The 23,704-nt window shown below is 42.9% G+C and overlaps 5 protein-coding genes across 5 annotated transcripts; 2 read left to right on the top strand and 3 right to left on the bottom strand.

The window, feature by feature from the left end:
- Positions 1 to 1,246: 1,246 nt before the first annotated feature.
- ATC70_003527 (uncharacterized protein) lies at positions 1,247 to 4,063 on the top strand (the record flags this gene model as incomplete). The annotated part of the gene is made up of 3 exons (XM_064822885.1): positions 1,247 to 1,544; positions 1,600 to 1,744; positions 1,804 to 4,063. The coding sequence occupies 3 exons, from the start codon at positions 1,247 to 1,249 to the stop codon at positions 4,061 to 4,063; spliced, it is 2,703 nt and encodes a 900-aa protein (XP_064679485.1).
- A 1,311-nt stretch (positions 4,064 to 5,374) lies between these two features.
- On the bottom strand, positions 5,375 to 15,469 carry ATC70_003526 (uncharacterized protein; the record flags this gene model as incomplete). Its single annotated transcript, XM_064822884.1, has 8 exons — positions 5,375 to 5,497; positions 5,556 to 6,441; positions 6,495 to 7,688; positions 7,744 to 13,520; positions 13,578 to 13,844; positions 13,903 to 14,186; positions 14,247 to 14,912; positions 14,971 to 15,469. 8 exons carry the CDS (start codon positions 15,467 to 15,469, stop codon positions 5,375 to 5,377), a joined length of 9,696 nt encoding a protein of 3,231 aa, XP_064679484.1.
- Positions 15,470 to 17,695: 2,226 nt separating this feature from the next.
- On the top strand, positions 17,696 to 18,347 carry ATC70_003525 (uncharacterized protein; the record flags this gene model as incomplete). The annotated part of the gene is made up of 3 exons (XM_064822883.1): positions 17,696 to 17,726; positions 17,795 to 17,937; positions 18,009 to 18,347. 3 exons carry the CDS (start codon positions 17,696 to 17,698, stop codon positions 18,345 to 18,347), a joined length of 513 nt encoding a protein of 170 aa, XP_064679483.1.
- Positions 18,348 to 19,955: 1,608 nt separating this feature from the next.
- ATC70_003524 (uncharacterized protein) lies at positions 19,956 to 20,519 on the bottom strand (the record flags this gene model as incomplete). The annotated part of the gene is made up of 1 exon (XM_064822882.1): positions 19,956 to 20,519. One exon carries the CDS (start codon positions 20,517 to 20,519, stop codon positions 19,956 to 19,958), a length of 564 nt encoding a protein of 187 aa, XP_064679482.1.
- A 615-nt stretch (positions 20,520 to 21,134) lies between these two features.
- On the bottom strand, positions 21,135 to 22,367 carry ATC70_003523 (Sm protein F; the record flags this gene model as incomplete). Its single annotated transcript, XM_064822881.1, has 1 exon — positions 21,135 to 22,367. One exon carries the CDS (start codon positions 22,365 to 22,367, stop codon positions 21,135 to 21,137), a length of 1,233 nt encoding a protein of 410 aa, XP_064679481.1.
- Positions 22,368 to 23,704: the final 1,337 nt, after the last annotated feature.

Genomic DNA, 23,704 nt, shown 5'->3' with positions numbered 1-23,704 from the left:
TTTTTTTGGTCCCCAAAAAGTTGAGCAAAGGTATCAGAAAGTAACTGTCAGATGAAAGCAATTGTTTGGTGCTTTTCTAACAATCTAAAACGGCCTTGAAGGCGAGAAATCGCAGCTCAAATGCAGTCAGATTTTGCTGTATCAGGGACACTTTTGACTAAAAAGGGATAATATCTGTATGATACTTGCCCGTATATGAAGTAGCTTACGTGTATATGGATGTAGAGCATTGCATAAAAATCAGATCCAGAGATAATATGAAGGGTTTTCATATGTAAATAGAGGGTCAACATGAAAGCAGTAGTATTTTGATAAGATATGCAAGGGCAATCGATAGCGCGAGCTACCGCTGCACAAATTGGTTCTCACCGAAGCGAAGCGAAAGTAAAGAATTGTCCGAAGCATAATCTTTCATATGATTAGTGATTTTACATCAATCAGCAATCAAAATTCTTCTAACATTTTAGGTTTATCAATTTTACGATATTAGTCAAAGGCCCGCGACAGCGCGAGCCGTTTGAACATTGGTTGGTTTCCACCAAAGCGAAGTGTAGGTCAGGAAACCACCCGAAGTGTCGAAAGGCTCGTATTGTATAATAGATGTAACAATAAACAAAAAGCAATGTACACCGAGAACAAGGCATTTCAAACGTTGCTGGCAGTTTTCTTGCCATCAATGAAGAAGGAGGAGAAGAGATTTCACATTGTATAGGAAACGTGCTGTTACCCTTTTTTGATCCAAGTTCAACTATTTAGGAAATGTGCTTTTACATGTAAGGGACGTGCTCATAGTGAGATGTGCACCTTGATTTTCGGTTTAGATTGACGATTTTAAATTTATTGTAATTAAAATGATAGAAATTAGGGCTATAAATAAGATATAGAAAGATGTAACATGTACTCCTTAATATGCTGGTTTGAATTGTACTACATTTTTTAAAAAAAATACGAGTACAAGGCCTTCGAGGAAAGGGTATCCATGATGACCAGAGATATCTCATTGAATGACGATCCACCACCCTACGCTATTGTTGTTATAGTAACTTCAATAAACAACATCTTGAGTCGTGATGATATCAAATCCCGCACTGTGTGTGTATGTGTGTGTGTGTTCATCGCTCTTGTTGTTGCCTCTTCCATTTTCAGTAAGAGGGTTAAAAATACAGGAGAAAAATTCTCTCTTCTTTTACCTTTTTGTTCTCTTTTTCTACTTTTTTTTTAATACAACTTAATAAATAATACAGCCATGTCATATACAGTCAACTCGTGCTCCTCATTTGATACAAACGACTATATTGATTTAGACACTGCTTTGGTGCAAGAAGAATTGCGCTCTTTAGGTGCCACTCCTGAAACGATAGACTACAACAATGATAACTACAGAATCAGCTTCAAGAATATGGACGCAAGAGAAACAGCACGCTTGAGAGACTCACTTGTCACTCCAATGTCGAGTTATTCCATTAATATGCGTTCAATGTCAAAAACACCTGTAGATTCTTGTGCTGAGAGTGTCGCTCTCTTTAAAAATTTGGCAAATAATGGTATGGAACTTGCATATAATAAAATGAAACATGGCCAACAAGTCATTTGTTATAGATCATATCGATTTAGTTTCCAGTGATCTCAAGGACTTTATGGACAACAGTGATTTGGACGATTTGATATCACGGCCAAGCAGTAGACCAAATGCATCTGCATCACCTTTACAGCCCTATCGTCACAGCGTAAATGGCTTAACCAGGTTAGAAAGGAAAAAGATCACGTCGTTTTTTTGTAGGTGTTGTCTAACAGGTATTACAGCTCTAGGTTAAGCAACCACAACAGGGCCGAGCAAAAGAAACATCAAGAAACGACATCAGCAGGTACAGCATCAACATTGTTACAAAAACTATCTGAACCACACCAGCAACACAGACAATATGACCCACAAAACAATGAGGTTGAACCCTCTGCTCCTTTACGTCACACCAACCATGATGGTTACTCTAATCCCGTCACACATACCCACAAGCCAACAAGAAGTAGCATCAATGACAGTGCGAATACAAACAAATACGAGCTTCCAATGTCAGTGCTCGAGAAGCCTAAAAGTAGGGCAATGCAATCTATTCTCAGCAAAAGACGTAGCATTGACTCTGATGGCCTAAAGAGATTGCAGCAAAACGATGTGGAGCCTACATCCAATGATAGCAAGCTATTATCTAAAAGACACAGTATGATGTCGATTGGTGAATACGAGCCAGCACCAGTCAGATCAAAGCTACCAACAACCGTACAAAGACGCAACAGTAATTTACAACAACCTGCTATTTCTACAGCAACGCTCAAAAGACGTAACAGCAACATGCAACAACCGATCACCGCTACAGCACCATTACAAAGACGTAACAGCAATTTGCAACAATCAGTCTTACCAAAGATCAGTACGCACAGGCGCAATAGCAACAATGTACACCCACCTGCCGAGTCTGAAGTACTGCCTGAAAGACGCAATAGTAAAACTCAGCAACAAGCCCAATCTGATCGACGACGATGGAGCAGCTACATCCTAGATCCCAGTGTTGTTGTTGAAAATCAGGTGCCACAAAAAGAAATGGCAGCTCCAGAGCGAACTTCCAGACAAGAGCCGAGAAAGCTGCTTAACAGACGTTCAATGCTTCTGCCCTCATCAGCCAGACGATACTCTCGTGAAGAAGAAGTGTATGAAGCACCGACCATCAGTCAAAGACAAGCATCTCGTGAACAAGATGTATATGCCAGCAAGACTTCTCCTCCGATTCATGCGCAATCTACAGCTGAGAACGTGAGACGCCGACATACACTGTCAGCAAGCGATAAACGTGCAAGCATCGGCCAATTGCCTCGACACACTGTGGACAAGAGAGCCTCGTTAAACCTTACCACCAGTCGCGTTCATGCAGCTATTGGTGAGGACGAGCATGATCAGTTTGACGATGTCCCACAAGTGCAACACAGACGTTTACTCAACAACGATAAGAGGCTTCTTCAGGTCAAAACGAGCTCTTATGAGCGATCCATCGAAGAACCAAACAGATATCGCAGCAAATTGCGCAATCCCCTCAACAACAGAGAATACGAAAGCCAACTTTCGTCTTCTCTCAGAACTACGGTCCTTTCAAACAGTAAACATGCCTCTCCTCGCGAATACCAACAACATACCACACGCTTATCAAAACGCAGTGAGTTGCAGTTACAACCAAGCCGTGATGAAGCTGTTCGCTATCGACACGAGCCATCTGATTTAGTCCATAGCCAAGCATATGAATATGAGCAAACTGATGAGGAGCCTATTGCACCTCCACCACGTTATATGAGCAGAGGTCTTGGTGAGCAACGACACAACCAGCTACCAACAACAACAGTAACAGCAAGCACAACTACACAACAACGCAGAAACAGAGCATTGTCAGCACCATCAAATCATCAACAAGCAACTGATAAACCATCTCTCATGCCTGTTCCTGTACGGTATCGCAAGCATAGCAACAATAGTATCTCCAGATACACCAGTGTCCCAGAAAATGCAGGCTTGACATCTTTCAGTCCACCACGGGAGGCTCGCCTATATCCTGAAGAAATCATACAAGTGGAGGCATCGCGTAGCAGCGGCGGTTTGTCCAATTCTACCACATCCTCTTCTCATTCAAGTGACAAATATTATGATCCTCCAACACCACCCACCAGTGCAGTCATCACCACACACAGTAACCATGGCAAACGAAGATCAGTGCCTGTCATGAACGCATCCATCATCGACGAGCAAGTCCGCAAGACCGAAAATCGCTATAGCGGCTACTTGGCTCGCATTAAAAAAGACACGACAATGACTGAACAGGAAGATATCAGTTCGAGCCGTCGCTTACTGCCTCGTAGACAACGTGTTATATCTGAGGATAATGAGAATTACAGACAGCAGCTAGAGGAACGCAAAAGATTACACCAGCGCCAGGTCTACAGAGACAAGGAGACTGAAGATGTTATTTCATCTGCCAAACATCTGCTGTTGATGGTAAAGGAGAGAAGAAACAGAGCTCATTAGCTACCTCATGCGTATCTCAAAATTTTAAAGAAATTCTTGATATACCGTAGTACATATCATTGCTAAAGTTGTACAGCTATAAAGTAACGCAATAAAGTTTTATACATAGTCCCTTCCACTTTCACAGCTTCAATAACGAAAGTAAACTTACACGTGTTTCGGTAATATGCTAGACTGACTAGCGTTATTAAGTATAAGACTGCACAGCAAGGGCATGAAAAGTAGCTTCGAGGAGCTATAGTACTTCTCAATTCGCAATTCCCTTCCCATTAGCTTCGCTAACTCTGGCTGCGATTGTTCTGGTTAGCTGCCGCCGCAAGCCGCTTTTTAATTTCCAACAATTTTTTCTATTCAAGATTGGCCAGATTCTGTTCAAGATCGACACAATTTATCTATTTTGCAGGATCCGACTATATAAGTCGTAATGCTTGGCCCATCTTCCCTTAAGCTTCCTTGGAGTACTCTTCAAGGCACATCCACTGGTGCTGGTTACTCAAGGTGTTTTTAATAAGACTACTGAGCTAATTTAGAAAATAGGAAATGAGGTTTTTGGTGAAGATGTCGAGATTTTACAAACAAAGGTCGCACACGTAAGGTCTCAGGAGTTGCTTTGGATCGAGAGAAACATTTTGATCCAATATATACCATAGTGAAAGTCTTCATTTTTACTGTCAAAAACGCGATCGTTTAATATTTGATGAAAACCATGGGGGGTACCTCATGCTTTTTGGTCTATTTTTGATGATGTTTTTTTGGTCTCCAAAAAGTTGAGCAAAAATGTCAGGATGTGAGAGCTAAACGAAAGCAATTGTTTGGTCCTGTTCTGGCGGTCTAAAACAGTTCCTAACGCGAGAAAACACGGCTTAAAAGTTGTCAGTTTACGCTGCGATTTGCATACTTTTGAGTAGTAATAAGTGATGTAACTATGCTGACTACCCGTATATGAATTATCTTCATCGATACAGACATGGTGCACTCGAGAAGAGTCAGATCCACAGCTATGGTTGACTCTTATGTGGTAGTTGAGGGTCAAGATGAAGCTTGCAGTATTTTGATGAGATATGCAGAGGTAGTGAGGGATCCGAATGTCGATGCATTCATATTCTTAGCACTAGAATCAACAGTCTGTTGAATTGTATTAAACAATTAGATCAGATACAGCTAAATAAATATGGGTCTTTCGCAGAGCACTATGCAGGGATATAACAATAGGTTTAATAGTAGAGTGTGTATGTTTGTATAGCTTTGGGTAAACACAGCATATTGCATGAAATTGGCACGAGATAGCATCTATATAGTCTATAATTGAGTTCACTTCTTGGCAATAGGGGCCTTAGATTTGCCTTGCACCATCATGTGAGCTGATTGTGGTGCAAACTTTTTGATAGCAGCAATCAATTCAGGGAATCGCAACGGTTTCGTGACATATTCATCCTACACATATACAAGTCAGTGTTTGAGCAAAAGATCCATTAGTTTCAATCTTATTTACCATGCCAGCTTGCAGACACTTTTCACGATCACCAATCATAGCATGTGCTGTCAATGCAATAATAGGTATATGGGAGTTGTTGTTCATTTTGTGCTCGATTTCTCGAATCTTTTGTGTCGCTTCAAAACCGCCCATCACAGGCATTTGGACATCCATGAGAATCAGGTCAAATGTTTGCGATTCGTAGGCTTCTACAGCGAGTTTACCATTGGCAACTACCTTGACATGGTGACCAAACTTCTCCAGGATTCGCACAGCAAGTTTTTGATTGACATCGTTGTCCTCTGCAAGGAGTACTTCTAAAGGTACCGTCTTGGACGCATCGCTTGGGAGAGCAGCATGACTTTCCAAAGCAGGCAACATGACAGCAGCCATGTCAGCCAGCGTGGTAGGTGAGTTGATGTAGCCAGTGATACCCAAATCAATGCAGAGCTTCATGTTGAGCAAATGAACTTCAGGAGCGATCAGGACAATGGGTGTGTATCGCAATGGCACAATCTCTCGAATCTTTTCAGCAGATGCCATCTTGTCAATGATGACAGTGTCGAAGAAGGGAGCGTGCTTGCTCTTGCTGGAATTAGCATTGGAGATGGCAGCGGCTTCCTCAATGCTATCTACGCGGTAAGGCTTCAGTCCAAGCATGGTGACATTGTCTATAGCGCCTGTCTGGTCTTTCATTGTGTCCACAAACAGGACTCTTCTGTTTCTGTAGCGACGAATCTTTTCAATCACTTCCTTTTGATCCAGACTGAATTGGAAAAAGTTGACAGTAAAGTAGAACTCGGATCCACGGCCATACTTTGATTCCACCCACAAATCACCGCCCATTAGCTGCACTAAATGTCTTGAAATGGACAGACCAAGACCAGTGCCACCGTATTCACGACTACAACACACACTGTTAGGAATCTCATTGTCATCTAATCTACTTTTACTTACGTTGTTGAACCATCGGCTTGGCAGAAAGTATCAAAAATCACATTCAGCTTGTCCTCCTGAATACCAATACCAGTATCACTTACACAGAACTCGAGTCTGACAGTGCTATCTTGCATACGCACAGCTCTGGTGCGAAGCACAACTTCACCTTGCGTGGTAAACTTGACAGCATTGCCAATCAAGTTGGTAATGACTTGTCGCAGACGAAGAGGGTCACCAATGAGCTGATCAGGAATAGATTGATCGACGTGATAAATGAGGTCGAGTTTCTTTTGATTTGCCTTGACTGCCAGCGTCTTGAGCACACTGAATACAGCAGATCTCAACGAGAAGGGAATGGATTCAATTGTCATGCGGCCCGCTTCAATCTTTGAGATGTCCAAAATGTCGTCAATAATGGTGAGTAGACTGTTGGCCAAGCTAGACACAATCATCAAGTTTTCTCTTTGCTGCCTGTTCAACTCTGTCTCCAATGTCAAGGATGTCATGCCAATAATGCCGTTCATAGGTGTTCTGATTTCGTGACTCATGTTGGCCAAGAACTCGCTCTTGGATCGATTGGCCAGTTCAGCAGCTTCTCTCGCTAATCTGTTCTTCTGTATGGCATCGCGGAGAGAGCCCACCATTTGATTGATCTTGGTCTTGAGCGAGTCCATTTCACCAGACGCTTCAACGGTAATCAAGCGAGAAAAGTCATTCTCAGTAGCAGCAGCAGAGATTTGGGCAAAGGCACGCACCTGTGTTGTCAAGTTGGAAGCCATGGTATTGACATTGCTCGTGATGTCTCTCCACAGACCCTCAATATCCTCCACTTGCGCTTGAACACCCAGTTTGCCCTCTGTACCGACCTCCTTAGCAACTCGCGTCACTTCAGATGCGAACGAGCTTAATTGATCCACCATGGTATTGATCGTATTCTTCAATTCAGCAATTTCACCGTGCACTTCAACCTCAATCTTCTTGCTTAAATCACCCTGCGCCACTGCTTTACAGACAGCAGCAATGGCTCTCAATTGATCAGTCAAGTTGCTGGCCATCAGGTTCACATTGTCGGTCAAATCCTTCCAAGTACCATCGACACCAACGATGGTAGCTTGACCACCCAACATACCCTCAGTACCCACTTGACGAGCGACCCGCGTTACCTCTGCAGCAAACACACGAAGTTGGTCTACCATGTCATTCACCGTCTCTCTACAGTGATAGTGTTGGTTGGCTGCCCCTATTCAATATAACATATATTACTTACTTGAGCTCTCGAATTTCACCGCGCGTTTCAACATCAATTTTCTTGGACAAATCCCCACTAGCGACTGCCTTGGTCACTACCGCAATGGAACGCACTTGGGTTGTTAAATTACTGGCCATGGTATTGACATTGTCGGTCAAGTCTTTCCAGGTACCAGCAACACCTTGAACATTGGCTTGTCCACCAAGCTCACCTTCCGTGCCAACTTCTCTGGCCACACGAGTAACTTCAGATGAGAACTCTCTTAATTGATCCACCATGGAGTTCACAGTAATCTTAAGTTCGAGAATTTCGCCGCGAGTCTCAACATGGATCTTCTTGGAGAGATCGCCATTCGCAACAGCCTTGGTTACCTCTGCAATGGACCGGACTTGGTTTGTCAGGTTAGCAGCCATGATATTGACATTATCAGTCAACTCATTCCAGGTACCCGCAACGCCTTGAACTACTGCTTGGCCACCTAGCTTACCCTCGGTTCCCACTTCTTTAGAGACACGAGTTACTTCAGAGGCAAAGATACGCAGTTGATCCACCATGTTGTTCACAATGTTCTTTAGATCTAGGATTTCACCACCAGATTCCACTTCAATCTTCTTTGATAGATCACCTAATGCTACGGCCTTGGTCACTTCCGCAATGGATCTCACTTGGTTTGTCAAATTGGCTGCCATGATGTTCACATTATCAGTCAATTCGTACCAGGTACCAGCTACGCCTTGAACGACTGCCTGGCCACCAAGTTTGCCTTCCGTACCGACTTCTTTGGACACACGCGTAACTTCAGACGCAAAGATACGTAGCTGATCCACCATGCCATTGACGATATCCTTGAGCTCCAAGATTTCACCTCGAGTTTCAACTTCAATCTTCTTTGACAAATCTCCCAACGCAACGGCCTTAGTGACTTGAGCGATAGAGCGTACCTGCGTCGTCAAATTAGCGGCCATGGTGTTGACGTTATCTGTCAAATCCATCCAGGTACCAGCGACACCTTCCACCTTGGCTTGACCACCTAGTTTGCCCTCTGTACCTACTTCTTTGGCAACACGTGTAACTTCTGCTGCAAACACATTCAATTGGTCCACCATGTCATTCACTGTGTCTTTAAGATCAAGAATTTCGCCTCGAGTTTCTACTTCAATCTTTTTTGACAAATCACCATTTGCCACAGCTTTAGTCACTTGAGCAATAGAACGCACTTGCGTGGTAAGATTAGCTGCCATCGTGTTTACATTGTCGGTTAAATCCATCCAAGTGCCAGCGACGCCTTCCACAGTAGCTTGACCGCCGAGCTTTCCTTCTGTACCGACTTCCTTTGCAACTCTGGTAACCTCAGAAGCAAAGATACGGAGCTGATCGACCATGGAATTGACGATATTCTTGAGGTCTAGGATTTCACCACCTGATTCCACCTCGATCTTCTTGGATAGATCACCAAGAGCAACAGCTTTAGTGACCTCAGCAATAGATCTGACTTGATTTGTAAGATTGGTGGCCATCGTATTGACATTATCAGTTAGATCTTTCCAAGTGCCATCCACGTTAGGCACACGAGCTTGGCCGCCCAGCTTTCCTTCTGTTCCTACTTCACGAGCAACACGAGTAACCTCAGAGGCAAATACACGCAGTTGATCGACCATAGAGTTGACAATATTCTTCAAATCCAAAATCTCACCACGAGTCTCTACTTCGATTTTCTTTGACAAATCGCCACTTGCAACTGCCTTGGTCACCTCAGCAATGGATCTTACTTGTGTTGTCAAATTAGCAGCCATGATGTTGACATTGTCCGTGAGCTCGTTCCAGGTACCTGCTACACCTTGAACGACAGCCTGGCCACCAAGCTTGCCCTCCGTACCGACTTCCTTCGATACACGAGTGACCTCAGAGGCAAAGATTCTAAGCTGATCGACCATATTATTCACTATATTCTTCAGCTCCAAGATTTCGCCGCCAGATTCCACTTCAATCTTCTTTGATAGATCACCTAATGCTACGGCCTTGGTCACTTCCGCAATGGATCTCACTTGGTTTGTCAAATTGGCTGCCATGATGTTCACATTATCAGTCAATTCGTACCAGGTACCAGCTACGCCTTGAACGACTGCCTGGCCACCAAGTTTGCCTTCCGTACCGACTTCTTTGGACACACGCGTAACTTCAGACGCAAAGATACGTAGCTGATCCACCATGCCATTGACGATATCCTTGAGCTCCAAGATTTCACCTCGAGTTTCAACTTCAATCTTCTTTGACAAATCTCCCAACGCAACGGCCTTAGTGACTTGAGCAATGGAACGCACTTGCGTCGTTAGGTTTGCAGCCATAGTATTAACATTGTCAGTTAGGTCCAGCCATGTACCAGCAACACCTTCTACCATTGCTTGTCCGCCAAGCTTTCCTTCAGTGCCTACTTCCTTGGAAACACGCGTTACCTCTGCAGCGAACACTCTCAACTGGTCTACCATGTCATTTACTGTATCCTTGAGATCCAGAATTTCACCTCGAGTTTCTACTTCGATCTTTTTGGATAAGTCGCCATTGGCTACAGCTTTAGTCACTTGAGCAATAGAACGCACTTGGGTGGTTAGGTTGGCTGCCATCGTATTGACGTTGTCAGTGAGGTCCATCCAAGTCCCTGCTACACCTTCCACAGTAGCTTGACCGCCGAGCTTTCCTTCTGTACCGACTTCCTTTGCGACTCTGGTTACTTCTGATGCAAAAATACGAAGCTGATCAACCATGGAATTGACAGTGATCTTGAGATCAAGGATTTCACCACGGGTTTCGACTTCAATCTTCTTGGACAAATCACCACTGGCAACAGCCTTGGTTACCTCTGCAATGGACCGGACTTGGTTTGTCAGGTTAGCAGCCATGATATTGACATTATCAGTCAACTCATTCCAGGTACCCGCAACGCCTTGAACTACTGCTTGGCCACCTAGCTTACCCTCGGTTCCCACTTCTTTAGAGACACGAGTTACTTCAGAGGCAAAGATACGCAGTTGATCCACCATGTTGTTCACAATGTTCTTTAGATCTAGGATTTCACCACCAGATTCCACTTCAATCTTCTTTGATAGATCACCTAATGCTACGGCCTTGGTCACTTCCGCAATGGATCTCACTTGGTTTGTCAAATTGGCTGCCATGATGTTCACATTATCAGTCAATTCGTACCAGGTACCAGCTACGCCTTGAACGACTGCCTGGCCACCAAGTTTGCCTTCCGTACCGACTTCTTTGGACACACGCGTAACTTCAGACGCAAACACACGAAGCTGGCCAACCATATCATTGATAGTGTCCTTCAAATCCAACATTTCACCACGGGTCTCTACTTCAATCTTCTTTGAGAGATCACCCTTTGCCACAGCTTTAGTCACTTGAGCGATTGAACGGACTTGGGTGGTTAGGTTGGCTGCCATCGTATTGACGTTGTCAGTGAGGTCCATCCAAGTCCCTGCTACACCTTCCACAGTAGCTTGACCGCCGAGCTTTCCTTCTGTACCGACTTCCTTTGCGACTCTGGTAACCTCAGAAGCAAAGATACGGAGCTGATCGACCATGGAATTGACGATATTCTTGAGGTCTAGGATTTCACCACCTGATTCCACCTCAATCTTCTTGGATAGATCACCAAGAGCAACAGCTTTAGTGACCTCAGCAATAGATCTGACTTGATTTGTAAGATTGGTGGCCATCGTATTGACATTATCAGTTAGATCTTTCCAAGTGCCATCCACGTTAGGCACACGAGCTTGACCGCCCAGCTTTCCTTCTGTTCCTACTTCACGAGCAACACGAGTAACCTCAGAGGCAAATACACGCAGTTGATCGACCATTTCATTCACAGTATTCTTTAAGTCGAGAATCTCGCCTCTGGTTTCTACTTCGATCTTCTTAGAGAGATCACCACTAGCAACCGCTTTTGTTACCTCAGCAATAGATCTTACTTGCGTAGTTAGGTTTGCAGCCATGATGTTGACGTTATCTGTGAGCTCGTACCAGGTGCCTGCCACATTGGGCACGCTTGCTTGGCCACCTAGTTTACCATCTGTGCCTACTTCTTTAGAGACACGAGTTACTTCGGAGGCAAAGATACGCAACTGATCCACCATTCCATTGACAATGTCCTTCAATTCTAGGATTTCACCTCTGGTCTCAACCTCGATTTTCTTGGATAGATCACCTAGAGCGACAGCTTTGGTAACCTCAGCAATGGATCTCACCTGCGTGGTAAGATTGGCAGCCATAATGTTAACATTGTCTGTGAGTTCATACCAGGTGCCTGCTACATTAGGAACCATCGCTTGGCCTCCCAATTTGCCTTCAGTGCCGACTTCCTTAGAGACACGCGTTACCTCAGATGCAAAGATTCGAAGTTGATCCACCATGTTATTGACAATGTTCTTGAGCTCCAGTATTTCGCCACCAGATTCTACTTCAATCTTTTTGGAAAGGTCGCCATTAGCCACAGCCTTAGTCACTTCAGCAATGGATCTGACTTGGTTTGTCAAATTGGCTGCCATGATGTTCACATTGTCCGTGAGCTCGTTCCAGGTACCCGCAACGCCTTGAACGACAGCTTGACCGCCTAATTTTCCTTCCGTACCAACTTCCTTGGATACACGCGTAACTTCAGAGGCAAATACACGCAATTGATCCACCATGTTGTTGACGATGTTCTTGAGATCAAGAATTTCGCCACCAGATTCCACCTCGATCTTCTTTGAAAGGTCGCCTAATGCAACAGCTTTGGTGACCTCTGCAATAGATCTAACCTGATTCGTAAGGTTTGTGGCCATATGATTCACGTTATCTGTAAGATCCATCCAGGTACCATCCACATTAGGAACTAAAGCCTGACCGCCTAATTTGCCATCAGTGCCAACTTCCTTGGCAACTCGAGTAACCTCAGCAGCAAACACATTCAGCTGATCCACCATACTGTTAACTGTGTTCTTGAGATCCAAGATTTCGCCTTGTGTTTCGACATCAATTTTCTTAGAGAGATCGCCTTTCGCTACAGCTTTGGTCACCACCGCAATCGAACGCACTTGGGTCGTTAGATTACTAGCCATCGTATTCACATTATCAGTGAGATCTTTCCAGGTACCACTGACACTAGGTACAATAGCTTCACCGCCTAGTTTGCCCTCGGTTCCCACCTCCCGAGCTACACGAGTGACCTCAGAAGCAAACACTCTCAACTGATCCACCATGTTATTCACTGTGTCCTTGAGATCAGAGATTTCACCACTGACATCCACTTGAATCTTTTTCGACAAATCACCATTCGCAACTGCTTTGGTGACCACGGCAATGGAACGCACCTGAGTTGTTAAGTTGGTAGCCATGGTGTTCACATTATCGGTGAGATCTTTCCAGGTACCGTCCACATTCGGCACCCTCGCTTGGCCGCCTAGCTTTCCTTCTGTGCCTACTTCACGCGCCACTCTCGTGACCTCGGATGCAAATACACGGAGCTGATCTACCATGTCATTCACAGTGTTTTTCAGGTCCAAGATCTCGCCACGTGTTTCAACTTCAATCTTTTTAGACAGGTCTCCCATGGCCACTGCTTTGGTTACTTCAGCAATAGACCGTACTTGTGTGGTCAGATTGGCCGCCATAGTATTGACATTGTCCGTTAGATCCTTCCAGGCACCACCGACATCTTTGACTACAGCCTGACCACCTAGCTTGCCTTCGACTCCTACCTCTAGAGACACTCGCCGCACTTCAGCAGAAAATAGAATGAGTTGATCCACCTGTAAGTATCATATCCTATTAGTCATTGGCCTATTGATCTCTGATTCAACTTATACCATTTTGTTCATTGTATTTTTCAATTCTAGCACTTCGCCCTGGGCATTTGCTTTCACTTTCTTTGATAAATCGCCTCTAGCAACTGCCTTCGCAACTACTGCAATATCTCGAACTTGGTTTGTAATTTTTGTCGCCATCATGTTGACATTATCTGTTAAATCTTTCCATGTGCCGCCTACATCCTTGACTATGGCTTGACCACCCAAAATGCCTTCTGTTCCAACTTCCAGCGACACTCTGGTTACTTCTGTGGCAAATATAGACAGCTAATTTCAGATGCGTAAGAGACACGTTTTGGCCCTTTGGTATCTTTTGTTAGCTTACCTGATCCACCATGGTATTAATTGTATTTTTGAGGTCCAGCATTTCACCTCTCACTTCTACAGTGACCTTTTTAGTCAAATCACCACGAGCAACCGATTTCGACACTTGAGCGATATCCCGCACTTGATTTGTCAAATTTGCAGCCATTGTATTTACATTATCAGTAAGTTCCTTCCAGATGCCATCAGCACCTTGTACTTTAGCTTGAGCGCCCAACTTTCCTTCAGTACCAACTTCATGGGCCACTCTCGAGACTTCAGAGGCAAACAAATTCAATTGATTAACTAGCAAATCAAATACAGGTAAGTACACTAGTGTGAGAAATCATGGCAGATCTGGCTTACCCATAGTGTTGAATGTATTTTTGAGCAAAAGAGTTTCACCCTTCACAGGTACAGTCATTGCCTTGCTAAGATCACCTCGAGCAATGGCAGTTGATACATCAGCAATGTCCCTCACTTGTTCAAGATGGCTTTGAGTCATGCTATTCAAATTCACAACAAAATCATGCCAGAATCCTTTCATGTCATTGCCACAACGAGCTTGTACACCGAGTTTACCATTCACAGCAGTTTCATGGGCAACAAAACTAACTTCATCAGCAACAATCTGGAGTCTATCAGCCATGGCATTGACAGCATTTTTCAGGGTATTGATAGGAGCATTCGGCTCGACATCAGCGCCAGGGACAACACATCTTTCATGTTTACAAGTGATACGACGGCCGAGATCTCCATTGAATACACCAGAAGCGACTTTGACGGCTTGAATAACACAATCAGGACATACAATATTATCAGAACTAGTTTGAACAGTAGCAGCAGGGAAGGAAATGATAGATGGCGACATTGTGGCGCCAAAATAGACAGGATAAGCAGTAGCAGTAGCAGAGATATTAAAGGGGGGCATAGCAGAAGTGGTAGACGATGAAGAAGTAGCAGCAAGACCAGCAGCAGCATTAGTGTTAGTAGATGTAGTAGATGTAGCATTGTTATTCAAGGCATCGATTGCTGTAAAGAGGATTTAGCTGCACAATTCACCATCAAAGTAAGCGATTCGATTATTTACCAAAGTAGCTCTTCTGTTGATGTTGACGGTACGAGTTTTCCAATTTGTCGAGCAATGATGAACCATGGATGGATGTTAGATTATCCTCAGGCGTGGTAGTGCTTATGCGACATTCTCCGCCATTCTCTTCGCTCTCATTGCGACTCGACCCTCCATCTCCTCCACCTCCTCCTCCATCATCGCCATCTTCTTCGTGTTTATTGTTGTTTTTTTCCGTCTGCTGATGGTTTCGGCTCATGACCTTTTCCTCGTGACCATGTGCTGTAAGTAGTTGATGTTGTTGCTGGATCATTATGCGGCTTCTTAAATTTTCAGTTTCTAATTGCAGCTGACGTTGAGCTATTTTCTTTAGATTCAATTCGAGTGCATTTAGTAAATCAGAATCTGTCTTGGATAATTCATCGAAATTCGACAAGTCTATGGCATTGGATAAACAGTGATCGATGTTGCCCTGCTCCAAATTATTTACAAGATCATGGATATATTGGATGACTGACATTGTTGAATTATCACGGATTTTCTTTTTTATAATGGGTGAATTATCTCCTGTGCAAGAACGTTTCATTACCGCCCTTAATCTCTTTTATCTTTTTTCCTTTTTTCTTTTGTGGGAGAAAAAAAAGCAAAACAGGTGCAAATGTTATGAGCTAGTTTACAAAGATATAAAATTAACAAAAATATAAAGTATTCCAATAAAATTAAGCAGAGAAAATTTATAAGGAATAGAGGAAAGAGGAAAGGGAAGGAAAACAGAAAATTTTGGAGAAAAAAGAGGGGTAAAATAAAGCATAGTGACGACCTTATTTAGACCTGATTCCTTAGAGTTTGTTGTAGATGTTGACCTATGAACACATTCTAAATTGATTGAATTTCTGCTGTTTAGGAAGCTAAATTACCATCCAACGTGTTACTGAAATACTAGCATTTTGTTACTATGGAAACCAACCTTTATTTTGGTTTCCATGGCAACTAATTCCTTGAACATGCACTATACATTTGTTTGTTGATTATTCTCGGTAGTGATATGTAACAAACCTTATAAACTGTAACAAGTAGTGTGTTTATAGATTTCACACATAGTCTGTTCAGGGGGAATGTCTATGACGATGTCTAAGGGCTCATATTATTTCAAATCGACTTGAATGATTACACATCAGCAACATCAGTTTTTTAGACTCTTTTCTCAATCTAATCGCGGTTCAATTTATTTTTGTACCATGTTTCTTCCTATTCTTTTAAGATAATGCTGAAATGCATGCTTTCAAGCATTATTGTATTCAGAGTGCCATGGTGAATTAGAAACAAGTTCGCTTGCCAGAAATCTATAATATCTTAGGTATACATCTCATATACAATTAATTTGTGTTTGCTCGAAAAAATAGCTCAGAATCACAGCACTGTGTTGTGGGTTAGAATCCAGAAAATACATCAAGCCATTTCGTATCAAATAAAAACTGAATGTAAAAATAAACTTTCCTCTGAGAGTTATGCACAGCCAGGTTAACGGTGATACTCGGCTGCTGTGGAATTTCAGGCGTGTGTAACTTGCTGAATGTTACCCTCATTATTGTCAATTTAACCTTTTGCATGCTACTTTTCATACAAAATGTTTAGTTTAGATGTGAGACTTTGGGAAACCAACAAAACTTCATTACATTTGATGCATCATAAATTAATTAAGAGAATGGACTTTAGCCATTGCTAGTCTATCACTCTATGTTGCATTTAACAATCTTGATTTTTCTAATTTTAGTTTTGAAATTGATGAGTTGCTTTTTGAATATTGAGATTCGAATAAGCATCGCTACCGACTCTGAATAGAACCAGGTTGTGGCCATACATATCAAATACCCATAAAATGTAATTCATTTTAGTTGATATGGTGAAGTAGAAAACGTCCAATATGATGATTGCAAATTCCAATGCTTGAATTTGACAAGGAATATACTGAATTATAAAGACAAATCCTAGCAATTTCTTTCTCTACCTAAAGCTATAGTAGTTCTGAGTGACTTGAAGGTTTTCTGTAACTTTTATGCTCATTTTCAAAAGGAAAAGATGATTGATTCAATACATGGTGTCATGAAATAATCTGAAGGAGCCCATATCATTTGGAATACCGTCGAATTCCTCTTTCAGAATTACATGAACGTAACGAGATTTGTTCAAGATGCATTTCGTGATTTGGATTTACATTCTAGCAAAAAGCGACCCATGTAGGTATGACGCGCAACTACTCTTCATTCCATTAACGTTGGCCAGACAGATACCTTGAAACGTGAACTTGAGTAATTCTTGGCCAAAAGTTATACAGTATAGTCAATCTCAAAGCAGAGTCCTGTCAAAGGCGACGTAGGTTATTTTCCAAAACTGCACATGGATCACTCTACATATTTTATGTGACACAGCCATAAGACCATAGCAAACAAATCTAATAGTACCCCAAGAGGGCCTGATTTCATGGGCTCGGCAAATATCCCGATTAAATAAATACACTAAACTCGTGTCCCCTCTTTCTTCTCTTCATCTTCATTTTATATCTTTCATATCCCTGGATATTCATTAAAAACGGCTCCTGAATTATACATAAATATTGCGAAAAACAGCTGCTATTAATTTCTGTTTCTCTTGTTTTTTTTTGTGATTTCCTCAACATTTCAACACTATGACAACTTTTAAGCTATCAAATAATACTATGGATAAAGCCTCAGTAATAAAACATAAAATGAAACGCCAAAAGAAATCTATCCAAGAAGGTAATATTTTTAACTTTTTCTTTATGTGTGTGCCTTCAATGCATCTGTTTTCTCATTCTCTCTGGTAGATGTGGATAAACCCAAGAGAAAAAGAATCACACCAGAGCAATTTTGTTTATTGACCGAGCTATTCCAAGAAACCGATACACCTAGTCATGACATACGTGAAGCACTAGCGAAGAAATTGAATATGACGAATCGTGAAGTTCAGGTATGATACTTTTAATAATATGATTTAGACCGTGTAACAAATCAAGAAACAAACTCTTAAATGAAATTCAGGTATGGTTTCAAAACCGCCGTGCAAAAGTGAATCGCTCTCGCTTACAAGAGCACGAGGAACACAGTATGAAGTCTAATCAGAATAAGAAAGTGAAATTCAATTATTGGTCTTCAAATACCATTAGCAATAACTCGTCTTCGTCTTCTTCGTTAGCCTCTTCTCCCTCTTTACCGCACGAGCTTATCTTTCACCCAAATGTAACACCCATAGATATATTAGCAACTGCAGCCGCTTATGTTCAACAATGGGACGAGAACAAGTTGGAGCGAAAAAGAAAACAACAAATCCAGCACGAAGAGCAGCCAAAGAAGCATAAAAGCTGGAGGCCATGGCTTTAAAACGATATACATATGCGACAATGTTTATTTGATCTGTTCCGTACGCACTCCTAGAAAAAGGGTCTTCCTTACTATTATACTCATGAATGTTGCTTTTCACAGCTGCGTATGTGTGCGTGCCCTTTCTATTCCCATATTCATCATACAATTATACATGCTGCTAAAAAATTACCGCCTCATGCTGATACCCCTCTTATCTTCACTCCATCGTTACACTTTCCTGATCCCTCATTTTCCTGGATAAAAATCTACTCAAGATTTTCCCCTCTTTATATTTATTGCTATTACAGATCGAAGAATAATGCTATCGCAAGAAAGCATAACAAATAAATCGAATGTAGTGCACATATTTGCATTTCTTTTGATTTTTCAATGTATCTGCATTCTACTTTTTATAGATAGCAGTTACCTGAATAGAGGCTGCTCTATCTGTTTAGCTTTACCCCTTAACTGGATATGTCTATAATCTCCTTTTTGCATTACACTAAAGATATCTTAAGCAACCAAATTTTTTATTTTGACGAGTGTTTATGCTCTGGATGGCTCTCTACCTTTGCTTCGCTTCGGTGAGAACCAATCTGCGCAGCGGTAGCTCGCGCTGCCGATTGCCCTTGCATATTTTATCAAAATACTACTATTTTCATTTTACTCTCCACTTGCACATGAGAACCTTTCATATTATCTCTGGATCTGATTTTTATGCAATGCTCTACATTCATATACACGTAGCTACTTCATATACGGGTAAGCAGCATACTTGTATTTCCTCTTTTTAGTCCTTAGTGTCTCTGATACAGCAAAATCTAAATGTATTTGAACCGCATTTTCTCACGTTCAAGGCCGTTTTAAATTGTCAGAATAGCACCAAACAATTGCTCTCATCTGATAGTTACTTATTGCCACTATTGCTTGACTTTTTGGGGGGTCAAAAACATTATGGCCAAAATTCGACCAAAAAGCATGAGGTACCCCTCATGGTTTTCGTCGAAAATCAAACGATCGCATTTTTCACCTTGATAACGAAGATTTTTACTATGGTATCTATTAAATCGAAATTTTTTTTTTGTATTTAAAGTTGACTTTATTGAACTGATAAATCGAAACTCTAAGAATTTTATATAAGAACTGTGGCCCGAAGCTAGGAAACAAAGAAGGATTTATCTCCACCCGCGGCGCACGCAGACTTGGCACACTAGTAGTGTCAGCTTGACCAAGATGCTCCTTACATGCAAATTGTCATGAGATACAGATGAACGAAATTAGGAACTTGATCCACTACATATGAAAAACCGAGGCACTGCGAGATTTGAACCTGTACCGTAGTAAACGGACTAATCAAAAGAGACATGCTTTACCCAACTTGGGATGGAGTGCTGCTCCTTCTAAAATCAAATTTTTTTTTGTATTTCAATGTGTCTTTTATTGAGAATAAAGAAAACGACAGTACGGGACCATGAGGTTGCTTACATGTCGTCTAAGAAAGAAGAAATCAGTTTGGAGTGATCGGCGAGAAAAGAGGAGAAAACTATCTGAGTACGCCATGATTTACCATCAAGAGAACAGCTCCAATGATGCTGCCATAGAGAAGAGAAAGCAGCTCCAAGAAGTTCAAAGATGGAAATATCCAGAGGATTTTTTTTCCTGGTCGTGAAGGGTATAGAGACCAATCCAGATGGCATTGTCCGTAGGGAAGAGACCGGAAAGACCGAGGTGGGAGATGACCTCAAACCAGAAGAGGGATCTCATGTCACAGCCGACGACCAGATGGTATTCATCTTCAGGTGCTTCAGTATACAACTTACAGAGTGGGGAGGGATGCCTGGCACGGTTGATGATATGTAGGCGAGCCTGCACAGAGAGATGGCCATGGAGCAAACGCCGCCAGGGTGTGAATGCCTTGGCAGGAAGACAGAGGGACCAAAAATCACGCCAGAGGCGAGGAGGAATCAAAAGATGAGTTGGGCGATACCGAGGAGGGTGGGCTGGGCCACGAAGCAAATCAAATGATGGGTGCCAATAACGGCGTAATGCACCGAGCTTGATCTGGGCCATTGTAGCTTTTGATCTAGGGCCGGTGGTGATATAATACCAATGCGAAAAGCTAGCAGTGGGTGGAGAGGGGGTAGGCTGGCTCTCCAACATGGCGGTGCGTTCTTGGTCAGTGAAGGCCATAACCGATCTGAGAGGAGCAGGAATGATCCACACAGAAGGACCTTCAAAGGGGCACAGAGCATTGAACAGATGTTGCAAGGAGATGGCATCAAGAGGACGTGTACACAGGCCAAGATGTTAGTGTCTGGAAGCACACTCAAGAGGTTGGCAATCAACACATGTGGTGGGAGTTTGTCACTAGCCCTAGACAAGGTCTCTGTTAGTGAAAGGGAGCAGACACTTGACGAAGGTAGATCGAGGAACCACCAAAACGGCCACTGAGTATAGGGAGTCAGAGTGAGCAACCGAGAGATCAAACGAGCGAGATGTGCTAGATGAGGGCATTTTCGCAAACGAGGCATGTAAGTACGAGGATACATCAGCAAAGGAAGAGCAGTAGCGTGACCCGAGTATACATGAAAGGTATACAGCAGCCAAGGAGAGAGAAAATCAGTCTGAGCACGAGGAAGAAGTAGACGTTTGACATATATGAGATGCAGAGCGAGATGCTGATTCTCAATGTCGACTAGTCCTAGACCACCATGTTTGCGAGGAAGGCAAAGGGAATCCCATGACACTACCGGCCAAAACGAGACGATGTACGTTCGTACAATGCGCTTGACCTCCTGAAGCAACTCAGCTGGCACCACAACCACACGAAGAAGATGCCACTAAACCCTTACCACGTATGGACAGCTGCCGTTTCTTGAGCAAATTGCACTGACGCTGTAGGTTCACCGTTACTGAATCCAGAAAATGAGCCAACTGTTCCTTAGTGTGATACAGAGGATAGCCGAGGTATCTCACGGAGCCAATCGAAGATTCATCGTACCACTCTATATTGGACGTTTCCGCCAAATGTGTCCACGATTCATGACGCTTGCCAGACAGCGACACCAGAACTGTTTTATTCAGATTGACCTTGGCATTGGACGCTTTGCCATAAAGATACAAGAGAGACAAAAGCACTGGCCATTCCGCCGTGGACGTCAAAAAGACTTCTAGATCATCAGCATAACTGAGTAGTTTGATCCGTGGAGGGCTCTCTGGAGCACGTAAGAGATCATGGTTGCCATGTGGAGGTATTTGAGACGAAGCATTCGAGGTACGACCTGCAAGAGGGGAGCGAGTATTGGTAGACATAGCCACACCGCGTAACTCTGAACAAGCCAGAATGGTCCGAAGGAAAGGCTCAAAAGCGAGATTGAAAAGCAATGGCGAGAGAGGATCTCCGTGTCGTAGGCCACGTTGTTGTTGGATAGGAGCTCCCAACCAGCCATTGATGGACAATGAGATGTGAGTTCCAAAGAACAGACTTGACACGCTTTCTACCAAAGAGGCTGGAAATCCAAACTGATGTAGCGCCATCCGCAGATATGTAGGATTGACACGGTCATATGCTTTTTCCTGATCCAAAAGCACTGAAACATTGGGATCATCAGGAGCAGCCGCACGGAGGTTGGTCATCAGCGTTTGGTTGAGCCAGGCGTTATCCGATATCAAACGGTGAGGCATAAAGCCCGTTTGATATGGAGTGACGAGCTTAGACAGAACACGCTTGAACCGGTTAGCTAGCGGTTTGGTAAATATCTTAGCATCACTGTTATTCAGGGAGAGAGGACGCCAGTTTTTGAGCAATTCTGGGTCACCCTTTTTGAACAGGAGCACCATCCGCGTTTGCTTCCACGATTCAGGAAAAACGCCATTCAGAGCATCCGTCAACACTTGTTGCAAGAGAAGCAGAACCGGCGGAAATTTCGCAACCAAGTAGGAATAAACCTCAAATGGAAGGCCATCTAAACCGGGAGACTTGCTCTTGGGTGCGTGGTCAAGCAACAGCAAGACAGAGTCTGTAGAAGGTGGTTCCATGAGCCTTTCCGCCTCCGCCTCTTGAAGCTTCGCATCGTCAGGGATATTTCCAAAAAGAGTTCACAGCAGCCAGATCAATGTCATCAGGAGTGTAGAGAACCTGATAGAAGGATCGAGCTTCTTGAAGAATTTCACTCATGTCAGTCAATTTCTCACCAGTGCCGGCCTTTTTCAAGGATTGGATGGTTTGTTGGGCTTCACGATCCTTAATCACACGAAAGAAATACTTGCTGTTCTGCTCCCCCATCTCAAGCCAACAAGTGGCCGAACGCAGCATAGATTGACGAGTGTCCTCTTTGTAATGAAATAGCCACCCAAACGCAACTTAATTGAAAACCAAAGTTCATCAAATAGCACTCATTCAAATTCATGCTATTTGGATCTATTAATGAAAGCGCTCAAATGTACATCAAAAACCCATTTAAAAATACTAAAGTAAAGATACACGCTTATATCGCACATCGTGTGAATGAATCACTCCTGGTCACAGTGTATTCAATCACACCCATGATGGTCGTAATAGGTGATGGTATCTTTATCCAAATAGAATTAAATCAATAACAAGCATATTCAAATATGACAACTATGCCCTGCTGCCATAGTTGCACAATATCCCAGATAAAGGATTCCATGCTTCAATAACAAACATCACACTTTAAACCATCAAGGTTACATTAAATCATGCTATGACGATAGCTCACCCAAGCCCGTCAAGGTTACTCAAATCGACCCTTATGGCCAGTGCTCCTGCATTGATTACCACTTTAAATCAAACATCAACAACATTTGCCAGATATCGCAATAGCAGCACCTATTGCTCTCTATCATCACTAATCCTACAAGCCAGATGCAAATGTATAAATACTCTTCTTTTTTTTTACTCAATTCCAGGATCTTCAGTTCATTTTATACATAAAATAAAATACAGTTGATTTCTATTGTATTTTACCTTTGCTTTATTTTTTTTGTGAAATCTATTTAAACCTGATTTCACTGCACTCTTGAATCTTTTGCTCAATAAGTTGTTCCAGTGTCTTGATCCTAGCCGAATCCTCCTCGTCACCAAGCAGCTGTTCCCGTTCACGTTGAAGGCGGAAGACGCGAGCTTTGTAGCGAGCCTTCTGGCCTTTTGTGAACTGCTGAACAGTACTTAATCACCGCCTTGAGAGACTCCCATTTCTCTTGGACGGGCCGTAGACCCATACCCTGAGGGCCAGCCCCCGATACACCAGCATCAGCCGCAATCCCATCACAGTAATTCGAAGCTAGAAAGAGTTCCATGGTTTTATCCAAGAGAGCTTGGAAATTAATGTTTTCCAACAATTATGGGTTAAACC

The sequence above is a fragment of the Mucor velutinosus genome, assembly GCF_035048745.1.
Source record: "Mucor velutinosus strain NIH1002 chromosome Unknown tig00000165, whole genome shotgun sequence".
Lineage (NCBI taxonomy): Eukaryota > Fungi > Mucoromycota > Mucoromycetes > Mucorales > Mucoraceae > Mucor > Mucor velutinosus.
Note: the sequence above shows the minus strand (reverse complement) of the source record. Positions and strands in the feature narration are given on the sequence as shown.